Consider the following 16,390-nt stretch of genomic DNA (forward strand, 5'->3'; position numbering starts at 1 on the left):
CACAAACCAAAGACTTCCTTCCCCCGCCCCCAAGATTTGAAAGTATCTTGTCCCCTTATTGGTCCTTTGGGTCAGGTGTCAGCCAGGTTACCTGAGCTTCTTAACCCTTTATAGGTAAAAGGATTTTGGTGCCTCTGGCCAGGAGGGATTTTATAGTAGTGTATACAGGAGGGTTGTTACCCTTCCCGTTCTAGTTATGACAACCTTATCCCCAGTCCCAGCCAGAGCCCTCACCCCCCCCCACTCCTACTCTTGCCCAGAGCCCCTCCCACACCCCAAACCCCCATTGCCAGCCCCAGCCAGAGCCCTCACCCCCCCCACTCCTACTCTCACCCTGAGCCCCCCACACTCCAAACCCCTCATTTGCAGCCACAGCCCTCACCCCTGTACCCCATCCCTCTGCAACCCTCCCATCCCCAAACTCCCTCCCAGAGCCTGCACCCCAATCCCCTGCCCCAGCCTAGGGCCTGCACTCCAGACCACCTCCCTCACCCAAACTCCCTCCCAGAGCCTTGGGCAGGTGGGGGGCAGAGTTTGAGCAGGGGCGGAGTTTGGGCAGGGGCAGGTTCTGGGCACCACCAAAATTTCTACAAACATGCCACCCCTGGCAGCGTGGGGCCCTGGCATGCAGGCAGCCTGCCTGAGCCCTGCTGCACCACCAGCAGGGAGCCCCTGTGGTAAGCACCTCACATCCCCTCCCGAATCCCAACCCCCTGCCCCAGGTCAGAACCTCCTCCTGCACCCAAACTCCTTCCAGAACCCTGCACCCTCTTCTGCACCCCAACACTCTGCACCAGCCCGGAGCTCCCTCCTGCACCCAAACTCCCTCCCAGACCCTGCACTCCCCCATTAATATAGTAGAAATATGCGGCCTGTGAAGACTTAGCAAAATTCGTGGAGTGGCCTCCCTGCGAAAATTATTGCCTACCCCTGCTCTAGAACCTCCATGTTTTGGAGTAGGGATTTGAAATTTGGCAGGGGATGGCTTTTGTAACAAAAAAGTGTCTTTTTCTGTTCCTATGAAAAGCCACCAAAAATTGGCCAAGTCATAATCCTTTGGAAAAAATCCCAGTTCACATATACTCAGTAGAGACTTGTTACAATGAAGCAGCTAAATTCTCAGAAGAGTCCATCTGTACTGACCATGCTACAGCACAGGGCTGCAGGGAATGAGCAGCACTTTCTGTGCCACTGTTGCTCTGGCTGTTTTGGTCTGCTGTGATGATGGACACAGGAAGAGAAAGCAGGAAGACTGTCTCTCCTGTACTCTCAATGCTCATGCTGCTAAACCTGGGCAGCGTGAAGGAAGAAGTGACCCAACTTGAATATGGTGAGGGGACATGAATGAGAGCCACACCATAGGATACAGAGTAGATTGTGGTAACAAGCCTCAAGATTGTGGGGACAAGACAAGGCAGTGGGACGAGACAAGACACAGCTGGGTGCTGTGGAGATAGATTGGGTGAGGAGCTGAGATATGGGAAAGACTGGGACTTTTGGAGGAGCCCAGATGGGGAGACTGGGACTGGCTGGACAAGGAGATTGGGAATCTGAGGGTGAGACTGAAATTTGATAAAGGAGCCCAAGGTTGAGAGACTGGGACTGGATGGGTGAAGGTATTGGGTGGTCTTTGAAACTCACTGGTAAAGTGTGTTCATTCCCATCTAGTGCTGGTCTACCTAAAGGATGACAACTTATTAGTACTATCACTTATTCTGTTAGTTGAAGTGTCAGAGGTCTGTACAGTGGATCTAAATGTTCCAACCCTGCTGATGACCAATGTGGGTTTGCTTTTTTAAAAACCTAAGAAATTACATGCAATTTGTCTGTTCTTGTGATATTTAGATTGCTAACTTTTTGGAGCCAGCGCATGGTCTTCCAGTGTGTATGTGCAGTCAGACATTGATTGGGACCATCAATTAGTACCACATTTAATCATCATTAAATTTTTCACAGAAAGTTAACTTGACTGGTCCTTCTAATCATATTAATCCTGAGCTCCTATTTTCTCAAGCTCTTGTACAGTCCAGATTTCAACTTTACAGATTTCAGGGTTCTTAGTGAAATTGGTTCACTGTTATATTATCTACCCACTTACTCACAAATTAAATCCCAGCAGTTTAAGTCATGGATATGAAGCCGTGGATTTTTTTTTTTAAAAGCCATAAAAATCATGGACTCTGTGTAGCAATGACTAAAATGCAGCTTCTGATATCCAAAGCACAAATAACTGACTACATAGGGGTTCAGACAGAAATATTGTATGTGAAGGGCCATAAACATAAAATGAGAAAAGCAATTGACACAGACTACAAAGGAAGTCAGATTACATCAGTGACTTGTTTATCAAGGGTTATTTTTAAAAATTGTGAAAATGGGATGAAGACAAACCAAGAGAGAATAAGCATGTTGGATCAAATAGTATTTTATACCTCTTTTTTTTAATTTAGATACCTTCAGTCATATCAGCACTCTTTATACACATGTAACGTTCATAGCTCTGACCACATCTGCATCTCTGAGACAAAATGATTAACATCAGGGAACGCATGATAAGGAGATACTTTCCATTGAACATATTACATTTAATATGAATGCTATCAGTTTAAAGGAATATTTCACTTCCGTTAGGGCAGTATCCACTAGTAGAGCCCTGCACAGACACAAACTTTATATCCTCAGATATAAATCGGTATCTGTGGAGCTGCAGGGCTCTACTGGGAACCACAGCAACAAAAGCAGCATCATGTTGGGCCGCTGCTACCCAGAGCCAGCGCCCTGCGCCGGCAGCAACTCTGGCATGACTGTACTGCCCCCAGACCCACCCACTGGGGCTCCACAACCAGGGACAGCTGCCAGTCAGCCTGGTGCCCACCTCAGTGGGCGGGGCTGAGGGTGGTACAGCCATGCTGGAGCAGCTGCTGGCGCGGGGTGCTGGCTTCTGGGAGTGGCGGCCCAACATGCTGCTGCTTTCGCCACTGTAGTTCCCGATAGAGCCCTGCAGCCTTGCAGATACGGATTTATATCCACATCTGCGGATATAAATTTTGTATCCGCTCAGGGCTCTGTCCACCAGATTGTAATGTGGATAATTATAACTTGTTCTAATGCACACTTTGTTCTGTTACCAGGCTCTGTTTGTTATTTTTGCAGATACTTTGTACTTAATTTTGTACTTAATGATCAGTTTTCTGAGCTATACTTGTGATTAGAAAGTTTACTCTTTACTGTTATAAAGCTCTCTTTTTTTTTTATTGTGATTGGGAAAAGGATCTCAAATAGTGTTAAACTGCAATTGTCATTCATTATCCGTTGTATCTGGCACAATGTTGGTGCCAAAACCCATTTTAAATTAATCGGAATGGGAAGGTAAAATTCATAAATGTTAGTCATTTCAGAGGAAGATATCAGTAACCTTAGAAATGCTGTAAATCATAATTTAAGAATACAATCAAACTGTTGAATAGTCACAGGGAAAGTAGTGGTAGATTTGAGACACATTCTTTTTTGACAAAAACAAATGTATTGGTATTGTGCACTTAAAACTAATATACATGTGTAAGTCTTTAAATAGGAACATTTAAATTACCAAAAACAGTAAGAAGAGGAATTGAGTCATTGTTGTATCATTATTAAACTTGAGAAATGCCAAGAGCAAATTGCAGTAGTTGATATTTTTAATTTGCTTTATATTGAAATATAATTGTACCTTATAGTGGAAAGGGCTTTTGTTATCTTCATTCAGTGAAAATGTCTTCCATTCTACCCTTTATTCATCTTTTCTTTTTCTTTTTTAATCTGGCTTTGAAGTCAACTGATTTTTCTGATCAAAGTGAAACTGCAGCTGATTATTTTAGTCGTTCCAATCGCAGGGGGAGCATTGTTTCTGATGTGGACGATGTCAGTATCCCAGATTTAAATAGTGTGAGTGTAATGCATATTATGATATTGTAATGAATACAACGGGCTACTAATGATGAGTTTTCTTACTTTACTGAAAAAAAGAATAACTGCCTGAAAAAGGAAAAAACCTCAGAACAGTAGAATTTACTCAATAGTGAATGAGTTTTGTAGCTGTTTTTTAAACTAACTGCCAGTTTTCTTATTAGAAAATAACAGACTGCGCACTGAATAAAAACAAATCTCTTATCTCTTGGAATGCTATTTTTTAACACAGTTCAGAAAATTATTTTGTTCTTTGCCTGAGATATACATGAATTTATAACAATCTAATTGTATTGTGTATAATATATAATCATGTACTGGAATCATTAACAGTTTATGCATCCATTTGTATGAGTGCTATGTATACCTGAAAAAGAGCTTTGTGTAAGCTTGAAAGCTCCTCTCTCTCACCAACAGAAGTTGGTCCAGTAAAAGACATTACCTCACCCACCTTGTGTCTCTAATATCCTGGGACCAACATGGCTACAGCAACACTGCATGCTATAAATACGTAAGGAATGTACAATGTCTGATGTCCTTTATATAATAAGCCTAAAAACCTTTGAGAGTAAACTGTGGCTTTAGTCTGAAATAACAAGTTACTGTGCAAAACTGGCACCCTTTTATTCCACAAATCTTATTTGCTGAGAGTTTTCAAAGAGTATCTACGTGCTTTAGTGACCCCCCCCCCCAAAAAAAAAGTTTGGGGTGCTGGTAGCCATCCCATGGCCACACAGTTATGGGAGTATAAGCTGGATTCTACTCCTTTTCATGTATTGACAGAATTATCTTAATTCCAATTGCAGGGCCACATTCTACCACCAGTTACTCCTATTTAACTGAGCTAAGAATTTGGTGCCCCAAATCCCTCCTTTTTCTAGTAGACTGTCCCAATCATTCAGATACAATGAACAGCTAGTTTCCCCCAATACCCAATTTACAATTACTTGTAAGAGTAGAACCACACTTCAAGTTAGCAAAATATTTTTTCTTTTCAGATGAAAAAAACGTAGTGCAGTATTATTGTCACCACCATGTATGTTATTCACCATCACTGTATGCAGCTGTATGTTCAGAGCATGGATAGATGTCAGTTGCAGTGTGCATTCTGTTTCAAATTGAAATTTAAGCTTGTAATTTTTTAAATAAAGTTACTTTTACGGATATTAGCGTTCTCTGTTACAAGGACGTGACAATGTGTTGAGAGTGGTTAATAGCATTATTTTCTCGTTTACTAGAATTGCTGTTGTGTGAATGGATTCTTAATTCTTGTTTTTATGGTAGCAATAAAAATTACATAATTAAAATTTTCTAATTGATACTCTATAGGGAAGATTGGATTCAAACAATGTAGTGCAGGTTCACAGTTGATCGTGGGAAAAGGGAGTTGTAAGTTACAACTCTTTGAGACAGAGCCATTATTAAGACAGTCTACTGATTGATTATCTGCTTCCGGTAGTAACATATGCTGCAGTGGCAGCTCTAAAGATGAAACCAGGAAAGAACGTGAGACATGGAGAACTGATGTCTTCAAAATTGTATGAACTTTGCTTCTGCTGTGATGCCAAATCCTCTTAACTCTTCTCCATTAGTTTAGGGCAAAAAGAATTGGATATTTGTGTTGAAGACAATTATTGGATAAGTTGTTCTGGAGAAGCTACTTATACTTATTACAAATCTATACTTTTTTAATGCCTTAGGGCTTACATTTCATTTGGATTTTTGACTGAAGAAAATGTTGAAATAAGTCTGAGTAATAAAATTAACACATTCACACAAAAGTTTAGTACATCGAGACTTCCTATAACAGGTGTGTGTTTCTGGTCAAGCTTGATTAATTAAAATATTGTCTGAAATAAATAGTAAGCTATTGGAAATAGTTAGCCCTCTTCGATCATGCCTTCTTCAACCTCAGTTATTTGTCTTGATGTGACTGCCAGTTCTAACAAATAGTGTGGTGCATTGTGACGTGAACGTGTGTTTTCTGGTGACTAGATTAAGACACTCAAAACTGATTTCATTTGTGATCTAAACCAGACTTCCAAAAAGGTTAGTGTTTGCTATTCTGCTTACCATCGCAATCACTGCTATGCTGAGATTTATAATACTGAAAATAATTTCTGTTCTCAGTTCTCTAATATTAACAAAGGTTTTTACCTGAACAGAAATTTTAGATAACCTATGTTTTATTTTTAATTATAACCATAATTTTAATTGTAGCATTTACAAATAAATTAAAGTTGTGGAGCGTTGTAAACCATTCTTTGTAATCCTGTGGATTATGTACATCTCATTATGCTTGGTGAACTCAAAGGTGTTACAGCTGTTCAGTCACAAAATGAATAATTATAATCACTTTTTTCTCTCTCCAGCTGGAAGAGAAGTGTGATAAACCGTATTCTGAAATTTACACCAGGGTATGTTTGTTTGTTAAAAGATTGAAAGTCAATTTTCTTGCTTTAATTATAGTCAATTTTGAAATATCTCCAAAAGTTTATATGCCATATGTTTTAGTAGTGTTTGTATCCTAATACTTCTTGACAGTGTTAATTGCAAAACGACACTTGTAAAGCTCTGTGTAAAGCCTAGTTTAACATTCCTGTTCCTGTCCCTTTATTTCCCATAGGAAGGGAATGTCTCTTAAAGGAGCTATTTTATTTATACAGTTCATCCCCATATGTCAGGAAATGTTGAGCAAAGAGATTGAATATGAAGGGGACAGGACTGGAAAAACATAGATTTTTTTAACTTCTGTTGCAGACATTGCTCCAAGTCCTTGTGTGGGAGGGATTAAAAGGACTATTAAAAGTGTGGAAACTTTGAGATCGTTCCAGCACAACAAGCCCACTAGCAAGATGTACCTAAGTATAGAACTTCAAATTTCTGTAGGATATAAGTAAAAATATGATGATTGATAAGCTACTTATTTTAATTTTTCTCTTCACTGTTACATCACCTCAACCAAAGTATTTTGTAAACATCTCATCAACAAAACTGATCATATATCATAGCAAGCATATGGAGACAGCAGATCAAGATATAAACTAGATTCTGGAAATCAGCCTTGGTCAAAAGTATGATATTATAGAACCCGAATCTTAAGTCAGGTATAAAACAGGATTTTTTAAATGTATGTTTTCAGTTTTTAATTGTCAAGTAATTTATTATGAGAAATGTGAGAGATATCAAAAAGTGGGAGGCTACCACCTCAGAAAATATCATAGTATGAATCCTGATATAGTTTATTCTTTTTTTTAAGCCGGCATCTCGCAATTCAGCAAGTACAACTCCTCTGAGTGGGAATTCATCCAGACGAGGAAGTGGGGATACAAGCAGTTTGGTGGATCCTGATGTTTCATTAAGTGAATTACGGGTAAACTCTGTTACTGATTTGAAAAAGCAGGAGGGTTTGTTTAATATGATGGGGCGGTAGAGAGGGAGATGGGATTTCTGCTTATTTGACATAGAAAAATAAAATGTGATCTATCATTTTAAGACGGTGAGGAAATATAGATGCATGTTATAACAATGTTACTACTTACATATGTAAATGTTTGTGGCACTGGAAGCTGAGTACTGAAACAAATTTTATTTTAATAACATTAGAAATTGTTGGATAGATTTAAAAAATGGGACTGAGTAATTTTTAATACTAGTAGTTTTCAAACAATGGTTGCATAACAAAATAGTCAGAATTTTTCACTGATTTGAGGATTGTTTTCAATTTCTCTGTGTTAAAAATGTTTTGTATATTTTATTTTGCACTCTGGCATTTGACTGAAAAATATGCAAAGCTAAAGTCCTGTTTTCTTCACAAAATTTTCAACTGTAAACTATTTTCCCTCTTTTATGCAATGGTTCATTCCTATGTCCTGCAGGATATCTATGATCTTAAGGACCAGATACAAGATGTAGAGGGGAGATACATACAGGGACTTAAAGAACTAAAGGTATAAGGGCTCACCATCCCAAGCATGCATTTTATATGGACATATGTTGGTATTGGAGATTTTATCAGTTCCACTAACTGCACATAGCTTTACTAACTAGATTTTTTTAATATTTCTCTGAAGCATGTGCTTAACCTGCAATGCATAGGATGGATCAGATTTTTGTATGTGTAAATTACTAAAATATACTATTTCCCTGTAGATTCAAAGTTATTTATTAGTCTCACATTAAAATAGCATTAAATGTTTACAGTTTTCATATCAAGTGCCAATAAGATGAAAACTAATTGAAGCCTTATATATGGTTTAATATTTTAATGGAAAATAAATGCACATTAAAAATTCATACAATGTGTGAAAAAAGACAGAATGGAAAGTAGTTCTGACAAACAAAATAATTTAACCAAGGAAATTGTCAAGAATTAAACTTATAAATTTCAGAAAATGTTAATTAAAAATCCAAAAATATTAAAAAAAAAATACACTGTGTCATGTGTATTGGATTCAGGAGTAGATGAGGCTTTTATGGCCTATTGATAGACTAGTATCAAGTGAGAGAGGTGGGTTTTTTTAGTATACTTTGTTTGCACTCTGTTCATCTTTTTCTGTCATATACACAAGGTTCTCATTGTCCTAGTCCTTTGTCATAGTTAACAATATGCTGCTTAATATTTAAAGTACAATTACTTTCCCATTTGCTTTACGGCATTCTCATCTTTGTTTTCTGTCCAATTAATTCATTTAAGAAATAACTTACAATTAATTTACATTCTGAAGCCTTCCTCCCCCTTTCTCGGCTGTGCCCAGAAGAAACTGGATGCAGAGGAGAATTTGATCTGTCTTTTTCAGTATATTCTTATCCAGATGCCTGTATTCAAATTTCTTGTTAATAGTAATATTTAAATATGAAGAGCTCTTAATTGTAATTATTTCTGTTGCATGCACACACACTTACACCCATTTAAGATGCTCTTAATGATCAAGTAGAATTCTAACCTTACCTAAATTGCATTTTAAAGCGATTTTGTTTTGTTTAGTAGCCTTCTTGTGGAGGGATTTAAAGAGAATATGTAATATATTCTGATAAAAGGGAAGTCACACGTTTTAAAGTCAGCATTTCATTATTCTACACTATCCCATCTCCCTTTCAGAGAATGAGTGCATAAGCGATCAGAACAGCTGGTTTGAGGTTATGAGGTACATCATTTGTATCTCCTTGATGTTAGTGTATTAATGGGCCTCATAGTAAAATGGTCAAAATACTTTTCTTTTTTCTGTAGCCTATTGAATTCTTGATGCAGTCTTATGAATTTCCTTAATGGTGGCAGAGCTGGAGGATATCTGACTTTAAGAACTCATGTTACCGTAGATGCAGATGTCAAAAATTCTGTAATGATGTATAACTACAGGTTCAAATATAAATATGGAGTTCTTATTTAACTGTCAAAATATCTATTATTTTACAAGTCCTCTATTTTCTTGATCTCGTCAAAACACTGCATCCACAGGCCTTTATCATTTAACAACTTGAAAAAGATACCTTTTTTGTTAACTCTGCATTGCACCTGAAAGAATATTTTCAAAATGGGCTTAATGCTAATAAACATGAAGTACTTCGTGCATGCTTGTCTGCATCTCATAAGTGATGTTATGAATCATTAGGAATGTTTTATTTGCAGATAATGTGATGATTGCTTTTCACTTACCATAAAGCACAAGCTATCAATAGAAATTAACATTCTAGAAGCTTTGCTTGGCTGATATCGGATTTAAAAAGTGGATTGCTGTTATTACTATTGTAATTTTAAGAATCCTTAAGGGATCTAATTTTAAGATACTTAAGCACCAGTCCAAGATTATAATTTTGTAATGAATTTTTTTCAGTGGCATGATCATACTCAGAGCTGACATGTTTTGGTGATCTGCAACTCAAAGTCAATATATTTATTATATACGTTCTAAATATTCTCATAAGTATTTGGAAATCTTTGCAGTCAAGAACTTCTTAAGTTTGAGCCTATTTCTTATGAATGTCCATCCCCTGACGTGCTATTACTACTGGGCCCTTCTTACAGCTTTGGCTCAGTGGCACTACATGTTTTTTCCCCTTTCAAGACTCAGGAAATGTCGTCTTGAGAAATTCTCCACTGCACTATATTCTCTGTTTACTCTGCCTCCAGTTGTAAGGTAATGGTTCTCTGTAGCTCTCTTCCTCCTCCTAACAGGGAAATTATCTTCTTTTTCTTGATCTCTGCCTAATAGTTTTCTGTTGGGCACCTTTCAGAGCTGCCTGGGAACCATACCAGCTTTGCAATTCCCATGGGTGCTTTTCCAGTAGTGGAGGAGTAATGACCTGCCAGCCCACCACTTTCCTGTTCCTAAGGCTGGTGTTCACCCTTCAAGATCTCTAGGATAGCTGAGAAATATACAGATTAAAAAAATTGTGCAAGGGATAGAAAATGTCCAGATTGTGGTTCCACCCAGTCTAAATCAGTTATGTGTGGCTTCTGCCACCAGTGCCATCTACCCGCAACTCAGTCTGAAGGGAATCCTTCCATCTTTTTCAGGCTTTCTGACTCTTGGACTTAGCTCTACAAGTGTGCAATCTGCCTCCATTGGCCTCCTCAGGTCAGCCTGACTAATTTATATAGCCTCTCCATTTTAGATTTCCAGCTAAAATTTGAGGTGACTTTATTTCCGAGTAGCTCTTTTGAGTTGCCTGTAGATTATTTCCATTTTCCAGCCCATTTCCCCCTAGAATTCTCAGTGTCTCCTTCCAAAATTCTTCCAAGTCAGTATTATTTCTGAACCTGACCAACAGATCTATGATACTGATACCTCTACAGAATCTGCTGCCTGTAGAAGCCATCATCTGTGTTTCTTCTCTGGAGAAAGGGGAACAGTTTTTTCTTAAAATGTTTTCTGGCCTCCAAGAAAGAGGGTGACTTTTGTCCAGTGAAGGACTTGAATCTCGCAGTCAGGAAGGTGAACTTCTGGATGGAACCCATAGCACTGACTCGGGAGATATCACCAGGGGGCTATGTGTTTTCAGTTAATCTCAAGGTCTACTTCCCATTTGTAGTAATGTCTTTGAGATTGTCATCAGCTCCCAGAGTATTTCAGATCTCGTATAATTTGGATGATGTACTGATATATTTCTCCAACAAGGGAAATAGCCTGGGACTCTCTTCAGACCATCAGATTAATTCAATAACATGAGTTTGTGACCAACTTGATATAGAGATCTTGCCACCCCAGAATCTATTTCAGAAGATCAAGTCTGATTCTTCCTGTGGTCCAAGCCCATTAAGTATCAGCCCTCTAGTGCCTGCAACTTCTGATGATCTTCTGTGCAGTTATAGTCCATTGAGCCATAATATATCTGAGTTCTTTTGCACTTCCTCCTGGCAACTGAAACTAGCAATACAAGAGTATGAACAAGCTGATTGAGCTATCTTATCCATTTCATAGCTCACTCAAGTGGCATGTTTCCTTCCTTGTTCATAACCGTATAGGCAAGCCACTCTGGTTACCGTGCTGAGACGGGAAATCACTTAGTCCAGTGATCTCAAGGATAAACTCATTCCATTTCACCTTTTGAAACTGAGAGTGCAGAGGGATATTGTCAAGTTTCTCCTTCCAAAAATTGTGCCATCTGCAAAATATCTCTACATATAGAAAAAAAGAGTGGTTTCACCCTCACTTATTGCAACAGGCAGGGAGGCACTACTTGCACACACAAAAAAGTGTGTGTGTGTATGTATATGTATATGTGGGGTGTGTGTGTGTGTATATATATATATATACACACACACACACATACATACACATACACATGTATGTATGTATGTGTACATGTATATAGAGAGAGACAGACCTTAAGAAGTCCTACAGTTCTGGAAAATCTGGGCTGTTTTATGTGGGCCTCAAATGTCATGGTGAAGAACCACCACCAAAACAGACTGGTTGAGTTTAAAAGATCTCTTCCTGTGAGAATAGAAACTGAGTTTAAAAAAAATTTCAGCTTCTAATCCAGAAATGGTTAATTAAACAGACACTTTTCAAATCAACTCAACAAACAGGTTCTTTTATCTTACTCCAGACACTGGCATCAACCACCTTCGAAGATGGGTATTTTTTTTTCTTTCCTTTGGATGGGTCTTCAACTTTACCGTTGCCACCAGAGAAAATATAATTTAAAATATCTGGGAGGACTGTGCCTTAGTAAGTCTTGTAATCAGACCACTGGGAGCTGCCAATTATGAAGGACTTAATTCATCAAAGTCCTCATGGAGACTGCTCTTCCTAGCTGGAACCTCAAAACTGAAGCCTTGTCTCACCTGATTACTCCAGAGAATTAGTAGATTTCCTCATTATATCAAGAAAGCTGTGCATGTTCAGTATATATAAAAGAATGTGAAATATATGGTTTTCCTGGTATGATCAAAGGACAATAAACACCTTTTAGGCCACTATAGAAGGAATACTAATGTCTCAGTTGTCCAGTTTTCAAAGTGGCCTGTGCCTCAGTTATTTTAAGCCAGGTGTCTGTTCTAAAAACAATCCATTTTCTCTTTTGTCTGAAAAGTCACCTCTTCAACCTCTTCTCTGCAGATTTTCTCGTCTCTAAGGCATCAGAAACTAAAAATCAACCTGTTGTACAATGGAATTCGACTTTGGTCCTCCAAGCTCTCACCAACTCTTTTTCTGTTGGCACCTGTCTTTTCCTCATGATGAGAAGAAAAAAAAATTTTCAGCAGTCACCTCAACTAGAAAAATAAGTGAACAAAGGGACCCCTTTTATTAAAGACCTGTAGTTGCAGTTTTTTCCAGAGATAATTGTGGTTTTTGTACCACTCTGGAATTTGTCCCCAATAGAGTATCTTTCTACTTTAACATGAGAACATAAGAAGGACCATACTGGTTCAGACCAATGGTCCAGCTAGTCTGGTATCTTGTTTTCTGACAGTGGCCTTGCCAGATGCTTCAGAGGGAATGAACAGAACAGGGCAATTGAGAGATCCATCCCTGGTCATCCAGTCCCATCTTTTGGCAGTCAGAAGTTTAGGGACACCCAAAGCATTGGATTGCATCCCTAATCATCTTGGCCAATAACCCCTGATAGACCTATCCTCCATGAATTTATCCAATTCTTTTTTGGAGCCGTTATACTTTTGGCTTTTGCAACATCCCCTGGCCGTGAGTTCCACAGGTTGGCTGTATGTTGTGTGGAGAAGTACTTCTGTTTCTTTTATGCCTGTTAATTTCTTTGGGTGTGACTCCTGGTTCTTGTATTATGTGAAGGGTTAAATAACACTTCCCTATTCACTTTCTCCACACCATTCATGATTTTATAGACCTCTATGATATCCCCCCTTGGGCATCTCTTTTCAAAACTGAACAGTCCCAGTCTTTTTAATCTCTCCTCATATGGAGAGAGAGGATGCTGTTCTGTACCCCTAATCGTTTTTGTTGCCCTTCTCAGTACTATTTTCCAATTCTAATGTGCATCTTTTGAGATTGAGTGACCAAAGAGCGTGCATTATTCAAGGTATGGGCGTAGCATGGATTTATATAGTGACATTATGATATTTTCTTTATCTATCCCTTTCCTAATGATTCTTCATATTCAGCTTTTTTGATTGCTGCTGCATATTGAGCAGATGTTTTCAGAGAACTATCTGCAATCACTCCTATCTAACTTGAGTGGTAACAGCTAATTTAGATCCCTTCATTTTGTGTTTATAGTTGGGATTATGTTTTCCAATGTGCTTTACTTTTGCATTTATTGCCAATTAACTTCATCTGCCATTTTGTTGCCCAGTCACCCAGTTTTGTGAGATCGCTTTGTAACTTTGTCCCAGTACAGATCCTTTGGGGACCCTACTATTTAACTTTTTCCGCCGTGAAAAATGACCATTTGTTCCTCCTACCCTTTGTTTCCTATCTTTTAACCTGTTATTGATCCATTAGAGGACCTTCCCTTTTATGCCATGACTGCCTACTTTGCTAAGAGCCTTTGGTGAGAGACCTTGTCAAAGGCTTTCTGAAAGACCAAGTATACTATATCCATTATTTCACCATGGTCCACATATTTGACACCCTTAGAGAATTCTAATAGATTTGGCAAGGCATGATTTCCCTTTACAACGCCGTGTTGACTCTTCCCCAACATATTGTGTTAATCTATGTTTCTGATAATTCTTTACTATAGTTTCAACCAATTTGCCTGGTGCTGAAGTTTAGGCTTACTGGCCTGTAGTTGCCAGGATCACCTTTGGAGCCTTTGTTAAAAATTGTCATTACATTAACTATCCACCAGTCATCTGATTTAAGCGATAGGTAACATACCACAGTTAGTAGTTCTGTGATTTCATATTTGAGTTCCTCAGAACTCTTTTGTAAATACCATGTGGTCCTGGTGACTTATTACTGTTTAATTTATCAGTTTATTCCCAAATCATCATCATTGATACCTCAATCTAGGACAATTCCTCAGATTTGTCACCTAAAAAAATGGCTCGTGTGTGGGAACCTTCCTCACATCCCCTGCAGTGAAGACTGATGCAAAGAATTCATTTAGCTTCTTCTCAGCCTTGTTTTCCTTGAGTGCTCCTTTAGTCTCTCAATTATCCTGTGGTCCCACTGATTGTTTGGTGGGCTTCTTGCTTCTGATGTACTTAAAAACTAAGCGCAAAAATGTTTTTGTCTTTTGCTAGTTGGTCTTCATATTCTTTGTTGGCCTGCCTAATTATATTTTTACACTTTGTATTTTCCTCAGTAGGATTTAACTTCTAGTTTTTTAAAATGTGTTTTTTATCTCTAGCCACCTCTTGTACTTTTCTTTTATTGGTCCTCTTACTGTTTTGGTGTGGGTTTTTTGGGGGTGGGGGGTACATATTGTGTGAGCCTCTATTATCGTGTTTTTCAGAAGTTTCCTTGCAGCTTGCAGCTATTTCACTCTTGTCTGTTCCTTTTAATTTCCATTTAAGCTCCCTCCCCTGCCCCCCCCCCCCCCAATCTACATATCCTTTGGAAATACTAAGGTCCATAAAACTTTATTTGATCTTACTATGGAATGGCATAACTAATGTTCTTTTCATGGGCACAGACACACCTTAAGGCTTATAAATTTATCTGTCAGGGACTCAATGCACACTCAACTAGAAGAACAACCACTTCATAAGCAGAAGAGATGAGAGCTACTTTTGATGAGATCTGCAAGGCAGACACTTAGTTTTCAACAATTAATGCTTTCACCATTCATTGCAGAATTGTCATAGTGAGCTAAGCAGAAGTTGTGTTTGTGCTACTCTTAATCTAAAATTAGAAATTCCTTTGTATATAGTTGTATAAAGCTTTTATCTATATTTTAATTGTTTTTCTTTGTCCCACTCTGACTTTAATATCTGGTTACTCTTTGCTACTTCCCAGAGTATAGAGACACATGAAAAATTTCCTTACCTGTAATTTTTTTATTTGTTATGGTTTTCCATCTTCTGATACGTATAACTTCCACTTTGAAGATATCCTTTATTTTCTGGTGGAACATAGAACAAATGAATGCTTTTTCATCATGCTCATAAACCATCATATTCTCCAAGTTTAATCTATTAATTTATCCATGCATGATTATTCTGAGACCCTATCTACCAATGTCTTCCAAATACTGTCATTCTAATTCAGTATGGCATTTGTAAGTTTTTGTCCTGGGAAGGGTGCTTGAGATACAGTGTTTCTCCAGCACAGGGCTTCTGGATCCTGGAAGTGGGAAGAGGAGGTAATTAGATGAAATTATGAAATTATAGGACATAATTAGATGAAATTATGAAAAGGAAGATTTGGGCTGTAAGGAACAGCTTCCCAATAGTGAAAATGTGTTAGATTATGGAATAATCTCCTTCAGAAAGTGGAATTGGTGGAAACGCCATCAGTTCCAACTTTGAAAAACAGACAACAGAACACTAGAGAATGTATAGTGGGGGAACAGTCCTACACTGGCAAGAAGATGGATTTGATGATCTAACAGGCCACCTCTAATTTATATGAATCTATTATACTGAGATTTTGCACTTTAAAATTATCTTGTATTGAGATCACTGCATATTTCAAGGATACAAGTAGGCTAATAGTTTCTCTATTATGTGAATAATTGACATTTGCTACTGTGCTTGAAAATTGTGTTTACATGATTGATTTTTACCCTCAGGGCAGAGAAGAATTGGGTAAGAGTGGTTGACTAGGTGCATAGCAGACTGTGCACATGCACCTTCTCTTTAGCCAAAGACCGTATTTAGACAGATTAGTATCAAGTATATGAATCAAAACTGTGGAGTTCTCCAAAAAGTAAATGAGATGCATATGCCACAACTGGTAAAAGAGCTAAGCAGTTAGAGGCACAAAAACTTCTGTTTAAACAGTGATTTCTCCAAAACCACAGGGGATGATTACCAAAATGTCTGTGACCATATTAAAACTTAGGTTCTGAGCTATAA

At 38.2% G+C, this 16,390-nt stretch overlaps 1 protein-coding gene across 5 annotated transcripts in view; it reads left to right on the forward strand.

The window, feature by feature from the left end:
- Positions 1–16,390, forward strand: part of LRRFIP2 (LRR binding FLII interacting protein 2) — a 111,747-nt gene that overhangs the window by 64,382 nt on the left and 30,975 nt on the right. For 2 of the 5 annotated variants that reach the window (XM_065399588.1, XM_065399589.1), the window contains exons 15-18: positions 3,811–3,924; positions 6,318–6,362; positions 7,205–7,318; positions 7,824–7,895. In XM_065399588.1, the coding sequence (XP_065255660.1) occupies positions 3,811–3,924; positions 6,318–6,362; positions 7,205–7,318; positions 7,824–7,895 (345 nt within the window). The remainder of the gene's footprint in view (positions 1–3,810; positions 3,925–6,317; positions 6,363–7,204; positions 7,319–7,823; positions 7,896–16,390) is intronic. The other 3 variants (XM_065399590.1, XM_065399586.1, XM_065399587.1) reach the window with 3 other exon arrangements.

Source organism: Emys orbicularis, chromosome 2 (genome assembly GCF_028017835.1).
Source record: "Emys orbicularis isolate rEmyOrb1 chromosome 2, rEmyOrb1.hap1, whole genome shotgun sequence".
NCBI classification, from domain to species: domain Eukaryota; kingdom Metazoa; phylum Chordata; order Testudines; family Emydidae; genus Emys; species Emys orbicularis.